This window comes from Delphinapterus leucas, chromosome 1, assembly GCF_059928025.1.
Source record: "Delphinapterus leucas isolate spDelLeu-1000000601 "Yukka" chromosome 1, BTC_Dleu_Yukka2, whole genome shotgun sequence".
Lineage (NCBI taxonomy): Eukaryota > Metazoa > Chordata > Mammalia > Artiodactyla > Monodontidae > Delphinapterus > Delphinapterus leucas.
The window spans coordinates 82160637-82177079 of record NC_143129.1 but is presented as its reverse complement, the minus strand read 5'-3'; the positions used below and the strand labels follow the sequence as shown (position 1 = coordinate 82177079).

Here is a 16443-nt window from a genome sequence, read left to right as displayed (position 1 = left end):
ACTTCACTCTGCATGACAGTCTCTACAAATGACCCAATTTCATTCCTTTTTATGGCTGAGTAATATTCTATTGTATATATGTACCACATCTTCTTTATCCATTCGTCTGTTGATGGGCATTTAGGTTGCTTCCATGACCTGGCTATTGTAAATAGTGCTGCAATGAACATTGGGGTGCATGTGTCTTTTTGAATTATGGTTTTCTCAGGGTATATGCCCAGTAGTGGGATTGCTGGGTCACATGGTAGTTCTATTTTTAGTTTTTTAAGGAACCTCCATACTGTTCTCCACAGTGGCTGTATCAATTTACATTCCCACCAACAGTGCAAGAGGGTTCCCTTTTCTCCACACCCTCTCCAGCATTTATTGTTTGTAGATTTTCTGATGATGCCCATTCTAACTGGTGTGAGGTGATACCTCATTTAGTTTTGATTTGCATTTCTCTAATAATTACTGATGTTGAGCAGTTTTTCATGTGCTTCTTGGCCATCTGTATGTCTTCTTTGGAGAAATGTCTATTTAACTCTTCTGCCCATTTTCGGACTGGGTTGTCTGTTTTTTTAATATTGAGCTGCACGAACTGTTTATATATTTTGGAGATTAATCCTTTGTTTATTCGTTTGCAAATATTTTCTCCCATTCTGAGGGTTGTCTTTTCCTCTTGTTTGTAGTTTCCTTTGCTTTGCAAAAGCTTTTAAGTTTCATTAGGTCCCATTTGTTTATTTTTGTTTTTATTTCCATTATTCTAGGAGGTGGATCAAAAAAGATCTTGCTGTGATTTATGTCAAAGAGTGTTCTTCCTATGTTTTCCTCTAAGAGTTTTATAGTGTCTGGTCTTACATTTACATCTTAATCCATTTTGAGTTTATTTTTGCGTATGGTGTTAGGGAGTGTCCTAATTTCATTCTTTTACATGTAGCTGTCCAGTTTCCCCAGCACCACTTATTGAAGAGACTGTCTTTTCTCCATTGTATATCCTTGCCTCCTTTGTCATAGATTAGTTGACCATAGGTGCATGGGTTTATCTCTGGGCTTTCTATCCTGTTCCATTGATCTATATTTCTGTTTTTGTGCCAGTACCATATTGCCTTGGTTACTGTAGCTTTGTAGTATAGTCTGAAGTCAGGGAGTCTGATTCCTCCAGCTCCTTTTTTTCCCCTCAAGACTGCTTTGGCTATTCGGAGTCTGAATAGCCCCAAAGAGTCGTATATATTTTTAATGGCATTGTCCAGTGGACTCCTAGCTCTGGAATGTTTAAGTCCTCTTGTTTCTTTACCTTTTTTTTTATCCAGTTAAAAGTTTTGTCAACTTCTATGGTGTCTCCCAGACTTGCTCTTTGTTTTTGATTTGTTTGTAATTTTTTTCCTTTATTCACAGTTACAAATTTTGTCCAGAGTTTTAGCACCACACATATACTTGCTGTAGTACCTTCAAGCTAGTGTTCTTTTTATTTTCTTCAAATCATCCTATATACAGTTTCCAGAGTAAGACTTTTTTTTAATTTCTTTTTTGATTTAACATTTTTATTTTATTTTATTTTTTGTGTAAACTATTTTATTTTTAAAAAAAGGCTTTTTATTTCTGTAAGTTTGAAATTACTTATGGCTAAAAATTTCTCCTTATATTAGACATACAATAAAGATTTTTGTTAAATATTTCATTATTCTACTTACTAGTTCAGAGGTTCTTCACCTGGGATCCATGGATTCCTAAAGGATCCATGGATAGAATTCAGAAAATCTGTGGATTTTTATGGGGAAAACAATAACATCTTTATTTTCATCAACCTCTAACTGAAAGCATTTCCCTCAATTCTGAACATAGTTCATAAAACACAGTAATATTAGCAATACTTGTAATTCTATCACCCAAAGAAAACTCAGATATTTTTGTATCACATTACAGTTTTTTCAGGTATCTTCAAATATCATTTATACTTGTCACTCTTTTAAATTTAAGATAGTTATTAACTCTTGTTATTTAATGCATTTTTAAAGAAGCATGTTTATGGTGAACTTCCTAGGATCCTTCTCAGTGATGTAAGTTGCTGAGCCAAGTGTTATTTTAGCCATGATTGTGCCTCCGGTTTATGTAAAACACACACACGTCACTTAACCCTGTTTGTATGAAATGTCTATATCTTGAGTATATCAAGAAAAATAAAGGTGAAAGCATTCTTGAAAAAAAAAAAGAAACATGTTTATTACTATAGCACAAAGTTATATTTAAAATTTTTAATAACTGTATTTCAATATAATCAGCATCCTTTGTAATTCTATGTATTTTATTTTATGGATTTAAAAACATTATTCTGAGAAGGTGTCCATAGGCTTAATGAGACTGACAAAGGTTAAGAACCTATGTTTTTGTTCCATTTACAGTGCTTGAAAAATTGTGGGCAAAATAAAAATTAAAGAATAATCAACTAAACACTTTTTATTTTAATTTAATTTAATTTATTTATTTTGTCTGCATTGGGTCTTCGCTGCGGTGCACGGGTTTTCTCTAGTTGTGGCTAGTGGGGGCTACTCTTCGTTGTGGTGTGTGGGCTTCTCATTGCAGTGGCTTCTCTTGTTGCAGGGCATGGGCTGTAGGTGCACGAGCTTCAGTAGTTGTGGCACGTGGCCTCAGTAGTTGTGGCACACAGGCTTGGTTGCTCTGAGGCATGTGGGATCTTCCCAGACCAGGGATCGAACCTGTGTGCTCTGCGTTGGCAGGCAGATTCTTAACCACTGTGCCACCAGGGAAGTCCAACTAAATACTTTTTAACTACAATATTTCTCTACACTTTTGATAATATTCATATATTATTACCATGTTTTTATAGTGAGCAATTCTTGTTCTTTAAAATGTACTTTGTGGAAAGGGAACCAAAGATAGTAAAATTAGTTTAAGTTCAGTTTAATATACATTAATGACATCATCCCATACATTTTTCATGTCATAGACATGAACTTATAAAATTTAAAATTCCTGCTACCTCTTCAGAACCTGTCTACTAATCTAGAGCAGCAATCTAATTACTCATAAAAATGTGAGTAATGGAATATTTTTAAAGAAGTGCAGTTTGGTTATTTTTTCAGGATGACTAATAATTTGTCCCCAGAAGATACTGGCCCATTGCTAATGACTAGGTAAAAATAATTTGAATTAGTATAATTACTGTTCATCATTAAAATAATTATTACAAAACGCTTGAAAATAGATTGTCTCTTTAGCATGTGTCTACTTTGACATTATTTATTTTAAACATTTACTGAATCCTTTTATGTGAAAAGATACAATCTCAGGACATGAAGAACTTAATAGTTTCTTCCATTAAACTTGCCATAGTGCGCAGTGGTTAAGAATCCACCTGCCAATGCAGGGGACATGGGTTCAAGCCCTGGGATGGGAAGATCCCACGTGCCACGGAGCAACTAAGCCCGTGTGCCACAACTACTGAGCCTATGTGCCTACAGCCCATGCTCCGCAACAAAGAGAAGCCACCGCAATGGGAAGCCCACGCACTGCAATGAAGAGTAGCCCCAGCTTGCCAAAACTAGAGAAAGCTTGCGTGCAGCAACAAAGACCCAATGCAGTCAAAAATAAATAAATAAATGTATTTTTTTTTAAAGTTGCCATAGCATGTGATGTATCGCATTGATTGATTTGTGTATATTGAAGAATCCTTGCATCCCTGGGATAAATCTCACTTGATCATGGTATATGATCCTTTTAATGTGTTCTTGGATTCTGTTTGCTAGTATTTTGTTCAGGATTTTTGCATCTGTGTTCATCAGTTATACTGGTCTATAATTTTCTTTTTTTGTGATGTCTTTTTCTGGTTTTGGTGTCAGGGTGATGGTGGCTTTGTAGAATGACTTTGGGAGTGTTTCTCCCTCTGCAATTTTTTGGAAGAGTTTGAGAAGGATCAGTGTTAACTCTTCTCTGAATGTTTGGTAGAATTCGCCTGTGAAGCCATCTGGTCCTGGAATTTTGTTTGTTGGAAGATTTTTAATCACAGTTTCAATTTCGTTACTTGTGATAGGTCTGTTTATATATATATTTTTTAAGATATATAGATATTTTTAATGCTTTTCTTTTTTTTAAAAATTTCTTTTATTTATTTATTTGGCTGCATTGGCTCTTTGTTGTTGCGTGCAGGCCCTCCCCAGTTGTGGCGAGTGGGGGCCATTCCTCCCTGCGGTGGGTGGGCCCCCCATTGCAGTGGCCTCCCCCTTTGCAGAGCACAGGCTCCAGGCACATGGGCCTCAGTAGTTGTGTCACGCAGGCTCAGTAGTTGTGACGCACAGGCCTAGCCACTCCGCGGCATATGGGATCTTCCCGGACCAGGGCTCAAACCTGTGTCCCCTGCATTAGCAGGCGGACTCTTAACTACTGCACCACCGGGGAAGCCCTGTTTATATTTTCTAATTTTTCCTGCTTCAGTCTTGGAAAACTGTACCTTTCCGAGAATTTGTCCATTTCTTCATGGTTGTCCATTTTATTGGCATATAGTTGTTTGTAGTAGTCTCTTATAATCCTTTGTATTTCTGCAGTGTCAGCTGTGATTTCTTTTCTTTTTTTTTTTTTTTGCGGGGAGAGGGGTACGCGGGCCTCTCACTGTTGTGGCCTCTCCCGTTGCGGAGCACAGGCTCCGGACGCGCAGGCTCAGCGATCATGGCTCACGGGCCTAGCCGCTCCGCGGCATGTGGGATCTTCCCGGACTGGGACATGAACCCATGTCCCCTGCATTGGCAGGTGGACTCTCAACCACTGCGCCACCAGGGAAGCCCCTATCCTTGCTGCTTTTAATATTTTTTTTGAATTTAATTTTTATTAGTTTGATTAATGTGTGTCTTGGTGTGTTTTTCCTAGGGTTTATCCTGTATGGGATTCTCTGTGCTTCCTGGACTTGGGTAACTATTTCCTTTCCCAGGTTAGGGAAGTTTTTGCCTATAATTTCTTGAAATATTTTTCAGACCCTTTCTTTTTCTCTTCTTCTTCTGGGACCCCTATAATTCGAATGTTGGTGCGTTTAGTATTGTCCCAGAGGTCTCTGAAATTTTCAATTCTTTTCATTATTTTTTCTTTATTTTGCTCCTCAGCAGTTATTTCCTCCATTTTGTCTTTCAGCTCACTTATTCATTCTTCTGCCTCAGTTATTCTATTATTGATTCCTTCTAATGTATTTTTTGTTTCAGTTATTGTGTTGTTCATCTCAGTTTGTTTGTTCTTTAGTTCTTCTAGATGTTTGTTAAACATTTCTTGTATTTTCTCAATCTGTGCCTCCATTTTATTTCTGAGATTCTGGGTCATCTTTACTATCATTACTCTGAATTCTTTTTCAGGTAGATTGCCTATTTCCTCTTCATTTATTTGGTCTTGTAGGTTTTTACCTTGCTCCTTCATCTGTAACATATTTTTTTTTTTTCTCTCTCATTTTTCTTTCTTTCTTTTTTTTTTCTTTTATGAGTGGGATTGTGTTCCTTTCTTCCTGGTTGTTTGGCCTGAGGCTTCCAACACTGGAGTTTGTCAGCTGTTGGGTAGAGCTGGGTCTTGGTGCTGAGGTGAGGACCTCCATGAGACCTCACTCTGATGAATAGTCCCTGGGATCTGAAGTTCTCTGTTAGTCCAGTGTTTCGGACACAGAGCTCCCACCACAGGAGCTTCGGCCCCACCCCCAGCTCATGAACCAAGATCCTGCAAGCCGTGTGGGGCAGCAAAAAAAAAAAAAAAAAGAGAACAATACCAAAGTAAAAAATAAAATTAGACTAGGAAACTAACAGATATGTTAGAAACAATATAAAAATAAAAATATAGATGAATCAAAAACCAGAAGGTAAAACAGTACCACAATAGTAAAAAAGAGGAGGAGGGAAAAAAAAAAAGGTGGGGGGAAGGCTTGGCTGTGGAGAGCAGGGCCTAAGCAAGGGTGAGGTTTGGGTGGTGGGTGGGGCCTATGCTTGGGATCCACAAGGCTGGAAAAGGCACTGGGGGCTGTGGGGGATAGGGCATAGGCTCAACAGGAACAGAAGGGGCCCAGGTGTACCCCCCACCCCTGGTCTCAGAGGGTGGAGGAACCTCACCCGGGAGCCCAGCAGGCTTCCTGGGCTCGAGTGGGCGGGGCAAACACCATCTACTCCTCTCCTGCTCCTCCCAAAGGGCCCCTTCTGCCTGCCTCTCCTGATCTCCTCAGCCTCCCTCTTATGCCCCCAGGACCCATGCGGCTGGAGGAGGTTTTGGAGAGAAGACCGATATCACTCATGAATGTAGATGCAAAAATCCTCAACAAAATACTAACAAACAGAATCCAGCAACACATTAAAAGGATCATACACCATGATCAAGTGGGATTTATCCCAGGGATGCAAGGATTCTTCAATATATGCAAATCAATCAATATGATACACCACACTAACAAATTAAGGAATAGAAACCATATGATCATCTCAATAGATGCAGAAAAAGCTTTTGACAAAATTCAACATGCATTTATGATAAAAACTCTCCAGAAAATGGGCATAGAGGGAACCTACCTCAACATAATAAAGGCCATATATGACAAACCCACAGCAAGCATCATACTCAATGGTGAAAAACTGAAAGCATTTCCACTAAGATCAGGAACAAGACAAGGATGTCCACTCTCACCACTCTTATTCAGCAGAGTTTTGGAAGTCCTAGCCACGGCAATCAGAGAAGAAAAAGAAATAAAAGGAATACAAATTGGAAAAGAAATAAAACTGTCACTGGTTGCAGATGACATGACACTATATGTAGAAAATCCTAAAGATGCCACCAGAAAACTACTAGAGCTAATCAATGAATTTGGTAAGGTTTCATGATACAAAATTAATGCACAGAAATCTCTTGTATTCCTATACACTAATGATGAAAAATCTGAAAGAGAAATTAAGGAAACAATCCCATTTACCATCGCAACAAAAAGAATAAAATACCTAGGAATAAACCCACCTAAGGAAGTGAAAGACTTGTTCTCAGAAAACTATAAAACACTGATGAAAGAAATCAAAGATGACCTAAACGGATGGAGAAATATACCATGTTCTTGGATTGGAAGAGTCAGTATTGTGAAAATGACTATACTACCCAATGCAATCCCTATCAAACCATGGCATGCTTCACAGAATTCTTTAGTATTCTTCATAGAATTAGAACAAAAAATTTTACAATTCGTATGGAAACACAAAAGACCCCGAATAGCCAAAGCAATCTTGAGAAAGAAAAACGGAATTGGAGGAATCAGGCTCCCCAACTTCAAACTAGACCACAAAGCTACAGTAATCAAGACAGTATGGTACTGGTACAGAAACAGAAATATAGATCAATGGTACAGGATAGAATGTCCAGAGATAAACCCATGCACATATGGTCACCTAATTTACGACAAAGGAGGCACGAACATACAATGGAGAAAAGATAGCCTCTTCAATAAGTGGTGCTGGGAAAACTGGACAGCTACATGTAAAAGAATGAAATTAGAACACTTCCTAACACCATACACAAAAATAAACTCAAAATGGATTAAAGCCCTAAATGTAAGACTGGACACTATAAAACTTAGAGGAAAACATAGAAAAAACACTCTTTGACATAAATCACAGCAAGATCTTTTTTGACCCACCTCCTAGAGTAATGGAAATAAAAACAAAAAATAAACGAATGGGACCTCATGAAACTTAAAAGCTTTTGCACAGCAAAGGAAACCATAAACAAGACAAAAGACAACCCTCAGAATGGGAGAAAATATTTGCAAATGAAACAACAGACAAAGGATTAATCTCCAAAATATACAAACAGCTCATGGAGCTCAATATCAAAAAAACAAACAATCCAATTAAAAAATGGGTGGAAGACCTAAATAGACATTTCACCAAGGAAGACATACAGATGGCCAAGAGGCACATGAAAAGATGCTCCGCATCACTAATTATTAGAGAATGCAATTCAAAACTGCAATGAGGTATCACCTCACGCAGGTCAGATGGCCATTATCAAAAAATCTAGAAACAATAAATGCTGGAAAGGGAATCCTCCTGCACTGTTGGTGAGAATGTAAATTGATACAACCGCTATGGAAAACAGTATGGAGCTTCCTTTAAAAACTAAAAATAGAACTACCATATGACCCAGCAATCCCACTACTGGGCATATACCCAGAGAAAACCATAATTCAAAAAGATACATGCACCCCGATGTTCATTGCAGCACTATTTACAATAGCCAGGACATGGAACTAACCTAAATGTCCATCAACAGATGAATGGATAAAGAAGATGTGGCGCATATATACAATGGAATATTACTCAGCCATAAAAAGAAATGAAATTGAGTTATTTGTAGTGAGGTGGATGGACCTAGAGTCTGTCATACAGAGTGAAGTAAGTCAGAAAGAGAAAAACAAATACCATATGCTAATGCATATATATGGAATATAAAAAAAAAAAGGTACTGATGAACCTAGTTGCAGGGCAGGAATAAAGATGTAGACATTGATAATGGACTTGAGGACACGGGGTGGGAGGGGGAAGCTGGGGCGAAGTGAGAGTAGCATTGACATATATGCACTACCAAATGTAAAATAGTTAGCTAGTGGGAAGAAGCAGCATAGCACAGGGAGATCAGCTCAGTGCTTTGCAATGTCCTAGAGGGGTGGGATAGGGAGGGTGGGAGGGAGGTTCAAGAGAGTGGGAATATGGGGACATATGTATGCATATGGCTGATTCATTTTGGTGTACAACAGAAACTAACACAGTATTGTGAAGCAATTATACTCCGTTAAAGATCTATTAAAAGAAAAAAAGTTGTCATAGCATATCACCAGCATACTACAATTTATATTCTCATGATAGATTATAATAGTTACCTACGAATAAGAAAAGAATGGTATGTGGTTGATCTTGGGTGGCCTCGGCCTGCAGCAGCTTGATGCAGGGTTTTGGTTCCAGGCCAGTGTTTGAGGTCAGGTCGCGGCGGTGAGAGCACCGAATCCTAGGCACTAGATCAGTGGTCAGTGAAAGTCCCGGGCCCTGTGCCGTTGCAGAAAAGGAATTCCCACAAAGATGGAAAGTAGTGAAACAAGTATTTATTTGCAGAAAAAAGTGCAGTACGTGTGGATAGACACACGAGCGGGCTCTGAAAGAGTCGTGCCCTGGTGGCAGTTTAAATCACTTATATGGGGCATTTTTTCCAGTTTTCCTTAGGCCAATCATTTTGATTTGCCTGATTCAAAGTCTGAATTTGGTATAGCTCAGGATTTTCCCATGTGTGCATGCACATCTCTTAGCCAAGATGGATTCTACCGAAGAGGCCTATGGGTAGATTTGGCCACTTGGCATCACTCTCCTTTTGACCTCCAAGGAGCCTTTCTGCGCATGTGTAGTCCGGGGTGGGTGTCTCCTGACTTCAGGAATGAGAAATATGTGGTCTCTTATCTTCTATCTGGGCAGGGCCCAGACTCCTCTCTCAATTGTCCTGTTATTCCCTGTCGGAGTATCAGTCCACAAGGAAAGAACTCAAACTATTTGCCCCGGGGGCCCATCTGTCTCCTGCCTCATGGTAATGATACAAAGTTGAAAAGGCAGTTATTTATTAAGAATCTATATGCCATCGAGGTTCAGCAGGATATCAGGGGACTTAAAAGGACAAATAAAATAAGACAATGAAAAACATGACAGATTATCTCAGGTTGACCAATTTTCATACAGTTATATCTATAGTACATTTTAATTTACTTAGCAAACTTTTCCCCAAGATCTGCAAAGTTAAAAAAGTAGATGAATCAAACTATATTTTCTGTTAGTACAGTAAATATACATTGATCATGACACACATTTCTACTGGTTACAGCAGGTAAAATTAAATTGTGAGAAAGTGTTTCTTCTTTCTTGAATTGTTATAAAACAAAGAGGTCCTCTAGATTTCCGGGTAAGAGGGATAACTAGCAATCCCACAGTGATTTCCACTATTTCTTGCCATCCGTATATATCCTTGGTCACCAAAGTTGAGGCCCCAGCTTTAGAAAAAGAAGTAACACAAAATTACAAATGAATATAACCAAATCACATTATCAACTTTTTATCTCTTAGATTGCTTTTCTCCTAAAGAGATTATATATGAAAAGCTGTAAAACAAAGTTAGAACAAAATAATATAATAATTTCCCCAGGGCTTTTAGGCAATTTTCAAAGGATGGTTTGGTAGGTTTTAATGCTATATTAATGAATAGATTTAATACCTAAGGAAAACAATATAAGCTCCATCCTAAACCTTTAAATCCTCCTACTTCTGCAGGGAAAGAGTTTTATTATCCTTTCCAAGACCCCATCTTTAAGTGTTTTTGCATAATAGGATCATAGGTGATGATTCCCTGTCAAACTTCAATTTCTTTAGAGAGTGTCAATTAAGAAAGATTTTTGAGAGACCACTGTGGAAAAGGCACAGGGCAGGGGATTCTCAAAAAGAGAGCTCTCAAACACCTTTTTGACCTGGAAGTGGAGCTGAGATAAGGTAAGACTTGCTCATAGTTAAAGCTGTAAAAAATGGAATATGCTACCTTGGGAAAAGATGAGCTCCGTGGCACTGGAAGTGTTCAATTAGAGATGTACATAATTTGTCAGAGATGTTGCAGGGGGAATTCATGGGTCAGATAAGGGTTAGAGGAGATCAGTGGTTCCTCACTTTTTCATTTCATGGACTTTGAGAATTTCAAAAATTTTGCAGATTGACATAAAGTTACCAGTTTTTAAGTTAGCAAGTACAGACATTAAAAAAACAAAAACTCTTTATTATCACCATCAAATTGTAAAAGAAAGGACATGTTAACACCAAAAACAAAACTTAAGAGGGCATAACCTCTAATTTAAGTATAGTCCTTTGAGACAAATAAATTTAGATTTATGAAAGATTTACCAAAATATTCTTTTTTCTCCCTTTTTCACATACTAGTGAAAAAATTGACAAAATTCTTGTAAGAGAAATGACTTGTAAAGTTTTTTATGATTCTGAGATTTTATAATTGTAAGTGTACAAATAATTATAATATGAGGCAGAATTCATATTCTGTATGAATTGTGCTATAACTAGTATACAAATAAAAGCATGAAATACTGTGTTTGTATTTGGAGAGCAGCAGGAAATTTAGTTGAAGGGAAAACAACATCTTTAGGGGAGTAGTGTGAAAAGAAGATAGAAAGTTGGTTTGGGGCCGTATTGTGCGGAGCTTAGAACAGCAGACCGAGGAACTTGTTTAAGTCCATAGGCAGAGGGAAGCCATTGCAAACTTTTGCTCAGGACTCAAAGGAAGGTTGTGTTTTTGCATGCAGTGGAGAGACTAAGAAATGCTGGACTATTGGAAGAAGACAAGTGGCATAATTTAAAATAACTGTGCTTCAATAGTCCTTAAATGTTCTATGTATCAGCCATTCACTGGACTCTTCCAGTCTTATTTGTCTCTCTCTTGTACCATTTAACACAGTTGTCTACTCTCACCTCACTTCTCTCTTGGCTTTAAGATACTACTGTGTCCTGATTTTCTCTTCTCTCTATGGTCACTCTTTCTTAAACTCCTTATGGGCTCCTTCTTTTTCTTTTTTTGGCCGCACCAAGCATCTTATGGGATTGACCAGCAATTGAACCAGGGCCCTCAGCAGTGAAAGTGCCAAGTCCTAACCGCTGGACCTCCAGGGAATTCCCTGGGCTCCTTTTTTTGATTCCTTTCATTTATTGCCACTCCCCTGCTCAAAATCCTTTAATGCCTCACCAACACCTTGAGAATCAAATCCAAACTCTGCTGTCACCTCTCATCAATGGATGTGCAGTGCTTTTTTAGTATCCAGTTTGATAAGCAAAAGCAATAATAAATTCTGGCTAAGGTATTATTATTAATATCAATAGCCACCACTTATTGAGCACTTATTCTGTGCTAAGCAGCTTAACATATATTATCTCATTTAATCATCATCCTGTGAGGTAGGTATTATCTTCATTTTACTAAAGAGAAAAACTGGCAGAGGTAAAGTGGCTTGCCCAAAGTCACACAGATGGTTAATTGTGAATCAAGGGTTCAAATCTAGGGTTGTTTTATTCCAAAGCCTACTCTAACTTTTATACTCTCTTCCTGTGAGAGAGGTAGTATGGGGAATGAAATTCAAACTAGAACATCCAGGATCTTATATAATTAGTATATTGCTATATCTTACTATATAGTTATTTCACTGCCTAAAAACAAGGTAAAAAATTTTAGATAAGCTGAGTTTAGACTTAAGTTCTGGTAATGAAAGTTGAATTGAGGCTCTTAGGAGTAGTAATATGAACTCAGTCAGTGAGAGCTAGGAGTCCCAGATCCCACTCAGTATCTGGACAAGATCAACTGTCCCAAACTTTGTAGATCCCAGACTTCTTTTTTGGCGGAGTACTGCTAACCCTCCTTTTAAAAATACAGCTGAGGGCTTCCCTGGTGGCGCAGTGGTTGAGAGTCCGCCTGCCGATGCAGGGGACACGGGTTCATGCCATGGTCCGGGAAGATCCCACATGCCGCGGAGCGGCTGGGCCCGTGAGCCATGGCCGCTGAGCCTGTGCGTCCGGAGCCTGTGCTCCGCAACGGGAGAGGCCACAACAGTGAGAGGCCCGCGTACCGGAAAAAAAAAAAAAAAAATACAGCTGATTAAAAATCTCAAGCTAAATAAATATTTGAGGACAAATTCTTGTCTTCAGAACTGTTCAAGGTCAGTTCCAAATGCTCATTCCAGTCCTTACCAAGTTGTTTATTTTTATCAATTCTATAGCCCTTTCACTCAAACTGTTCAATTCTGGGCAAGTTTCTTAACTCTCTCAGTATCAGGAGTTTCCTATTCTGTGTTATGGGGATAAAATGCCTATCTCATAGATTACCTCAAAAATTAAATGAGAAAATGTATTTAAAGTGCTTGCACAGTGTCTGTAGTAAGTGCTCAACAAGTAGAGGTAGCTATTTTTGTTCTTATCCGAGTATAAGTCCATCTGATTTGACTCAAGTAGAGTCCATCCCCTTTAAAAGTATGTAGTGTTTTTCTAGGGTGACCAACAGTTCCACTTTCCCTAGGATTGTCCTGGTTTTAAAAATAAAGTCCTATGGCCTGGGAAACCCCTTAGTCAGTGACAAAGCAAGATGGTTTGTCCCCCTACCTTCTCCCTGCATATTATAGACTACTAACTTATTAGATATTCCTTCTAAAATATATGCCAATTTCCTTTGTAATAAATTGCAGCCTTGAACTTCTTAGGCTGTGCCAGACACTATTCTAGGCGTTAGGATTATGGAAGTAAACAAGGTAGACAAAGTCTTTTTAAAGCCTATGCATTCTATATGGGAAACATATAATAAACAAAGAAATACATAATATGATATGATATGATAAGTACTATAAAGAAAAATAAAGAGTAAGGGGATACAGAGTGTTGGGAATCCGGGCTACATTTTTTAAAAATTTTTTAATTTATTTTATTTTATTTTACTATTTGGCCAATGCTGTGTCGCTTGCAGGATCTTAGTTCCCCAACCAGGGATCGAACCAGGGCCCAGCAGTGAAAGCGCAGAGTTCAAACCACTGGACCGCTAGGGAAGTCCCCAGGGCTACATTTTAGATGATGTAGTCAGGGGATGCTTATCTGAGGAAATATTTGAGCAAAGACCTAAGTAAACTGAAGGTACAAGTGATGCAAAAATCTGGGAAAAGAGCTGGGAATCAGCTTGGTGTGTCTGGGAAACAACAACAAGGCTAGTGTACCTAGATATCAGTGAGAGAGGGGAAAGCAATTGGAGAGGTGGTTGGAGAGGCAGGCTGAAACCAGATAATGTCCCACTTTTAACAGACATGGGTCTTATTCTGAGTGTGAAGGAAAGCCATTAGAGGGTTTGGAGTAGGAGAGTAATAACATCTGCTTTCTGATTTAAAAAAGCTCATTCTGGCTACAGTGTAGAGGATTGACTACAGGCAAACAAGACGGAAAGTGATTATCAGTTAGGAGATATACTGCAATAGACAAAGAGAGATGGACAGTGGCTTGAACTAGAGTGGTAACAGTAGAGATATTGAGAAGTGATAAGGTTTGGGATAATTTAATGATGGTAGAAATGACAGGATTTGCTGATGGTTTAGATGTAGGGTATCATATGAAGAAAGAAGAGATGGCTCCAATGTTTTTTGGCCTGGGGTAAGTGCTGTTGGCATTTACTAAGATGGGGAAAATTGGGGCAGTAGCAGGGAGTCAAGAGTTCTATTTTGAACATGTTAAGTTAAAGAGACCTATAGACACACAGCTGGTAGACTGCTGGACATGGAATCTGGAGCTCAGGGGAGAGATTAGGGCTAAAGATACAAAGGTGAGAGTCATCAGCACATACCTGGTGTTTAAAACCATGAGACTAAATGAGATTACTTAAGGAGTGAGCCTAGAGAGAGGGGGAACTGAGGCCTGGGGAAGTCTAATATTTATAAGCAAGAAGTAATAAAGGGAACTAAGGAACTCAGGAGACTGAGAAGTAAGTAGAGCAGGAAGAAAACCAGGAGAATGTGGTCCCCTGAAAGTCAAATAAAGAGTGTTTCTGAAAGGAGAGAGTAATTATATATCAAATGTTATGAGGACAGGTAAGGTGAGACTTTGAAAACTGTTTAATGAGGCAAGATGGAAGTGAGTGGCAATCTAGGCAAGAGTGATTTCAGTGAAGTGGTGTAATAAATACCTGTTCTGAGTTATAAACCAATATGCACATTCTTAATCTCTTTATAGAGAAATCTCTAAGGAAAACCACTAGGCTATAACTTTTTTCTTTTTACATCATTTTTTCAGCCTTAGATTCCATGGAGAAGAGGCAGTATGTATTAATTTAATATAAATTCCTACAATGTTTAGTATAAAACATTTACCCTAACTCTACTTTAGGATCAGGCTCAGGCTTCCCTTGTGGCACAGTGGTTAAGAATCCACCTGTCAGACTCTGGGAGGGCTCACGCCAAGGAGTACTTCCCAGAACTTCTGCTGCCAGTGTCCTTCTCCCTGCGGTGAGCCACAGCCACCCCCTGCCTCTGCAGGAGACCCTCCAACACTAGTAGACTACAGGGCGAGCAGAAGCAAGAAGAACTACAATCCTGCAGCCTGTGGAACAAAAACCACATTCACAGAAAGATAGACAAGATGAAAAGGCAGAGGGCTATGTACCAGACGAAGGAACAAGATAAAACCCCAGAAAAACAACTAAATGAAGTGGAGATAGGAAACCTTCCAGAAAAAGAATTCAGAACAATGATAGTGAAGATGATCCAGGACCTTGGAAACAGAATGGAGGCAAATATCGAGAAGATGGAAGAAATGTTTAACAAAGACCTAGAAGAATTAAAGAACAAACAAACAGAGATGAACAATACAATAACTGAAATGAAAACTACACTAGAAGGTATCAATAGCAGAATAACTGAGGCAGAAGAACGGATAAGTGACCTGGAAGACAGAATGGTGGAATTCACTGCTGCAGAACAGAATAAAGAAAAAAGAATGAAAAGAAATGAAGACAGCCTAAGAGACCTCTGGGACAACATTAAATGCAACAACATTCACATTATAGGGGTCCCAGAAGGAGAAGAGAGAGAGAAAGGACCCAAGAAAATATTTGAAGAGATTATAGTCGAAAATTTCCCTAACATGGGAAAGGAAATAGCCAGCCAAGTCCAGGAAGCGCAGTGAGTCCCATACAGGATAAACCCAAGGAGAAACATGCCGAGACACATAGTAATCAAATTGGCAAAAATTAAAGACAAAGAAAAATTATTGAAAGCAGCAAGGGAAAAACAACAAATAACATACAAGGGAACTCCCATAGGTTAACAGCTGATTTCTCAGCAGAAACTCTACAAGCCAGAAGGGAGTGGCATGACATATTTAAAGTGATGAAAGGGAAGAAACTACAACCAAGATTACTCTACCTGGCAAGGATCTTATTCAGATTCGATGGAGAAATCAAAAGCTTCACAGACAAGCAAAAGCTAAGAGAATTCAGTGCCACCAAACCAGCTCTATAACAAATGCTAAAGGAACTTCTCTAAGTGGGAAACACAAGAAAAGAAAAGGACCTACAAAAACAAACCCAAAACAATTAAGAAAATGGTCATAGGAACATACCTATCAATAATTACCTTAAACGTGAATGGATTAAATGCTCCAACCAAAAGACACAGGCTTGCTGAATGGATACAAAAACAAGACCCATCTATATGCTGTCTACAAGAGACCCACTTCAGACCTAGGGACACATACAGACTGAAAGTGAAGGAATGGAAAAAGATATTCCATGCAAATGGAAATCAAAAGAAAGCTAGAGTAGCAATACTCATATCAGATAAAATAGACTTTAAAATAATGAATGTTACAAGAGACAAGGAAGGACACTACATAATGATCAAGG

The 16443-nt window shown here is 38.6% G+C and overlaps 1 protein-coding gene across 2 annotated transcripts in view; it reads right to left on the bottom strand.

Moving 5' to 3' along the window:
- Positions 1-9071: 9071 nt before the first annotated feature.
- Positions 9072-16443, bottom strand: part of CTSS (cathepsin S) — a 39935-nt gene continuing 32563 nt past the window's right edge. For both annotated transcript variants that reach the window (XM_089916147.1, XM_022564227.2), the window contains one exon: positions 9072-10021. In XM_089916147.1, coding sequence (XP_089772273.1) covers positions 9922-10021 — 100 coding nt within the window. In that variant the 3' untranslated portion in view covers positions 9072-9921. The remainder of the gene's footprint in view (positions 10022-16443) is intronic.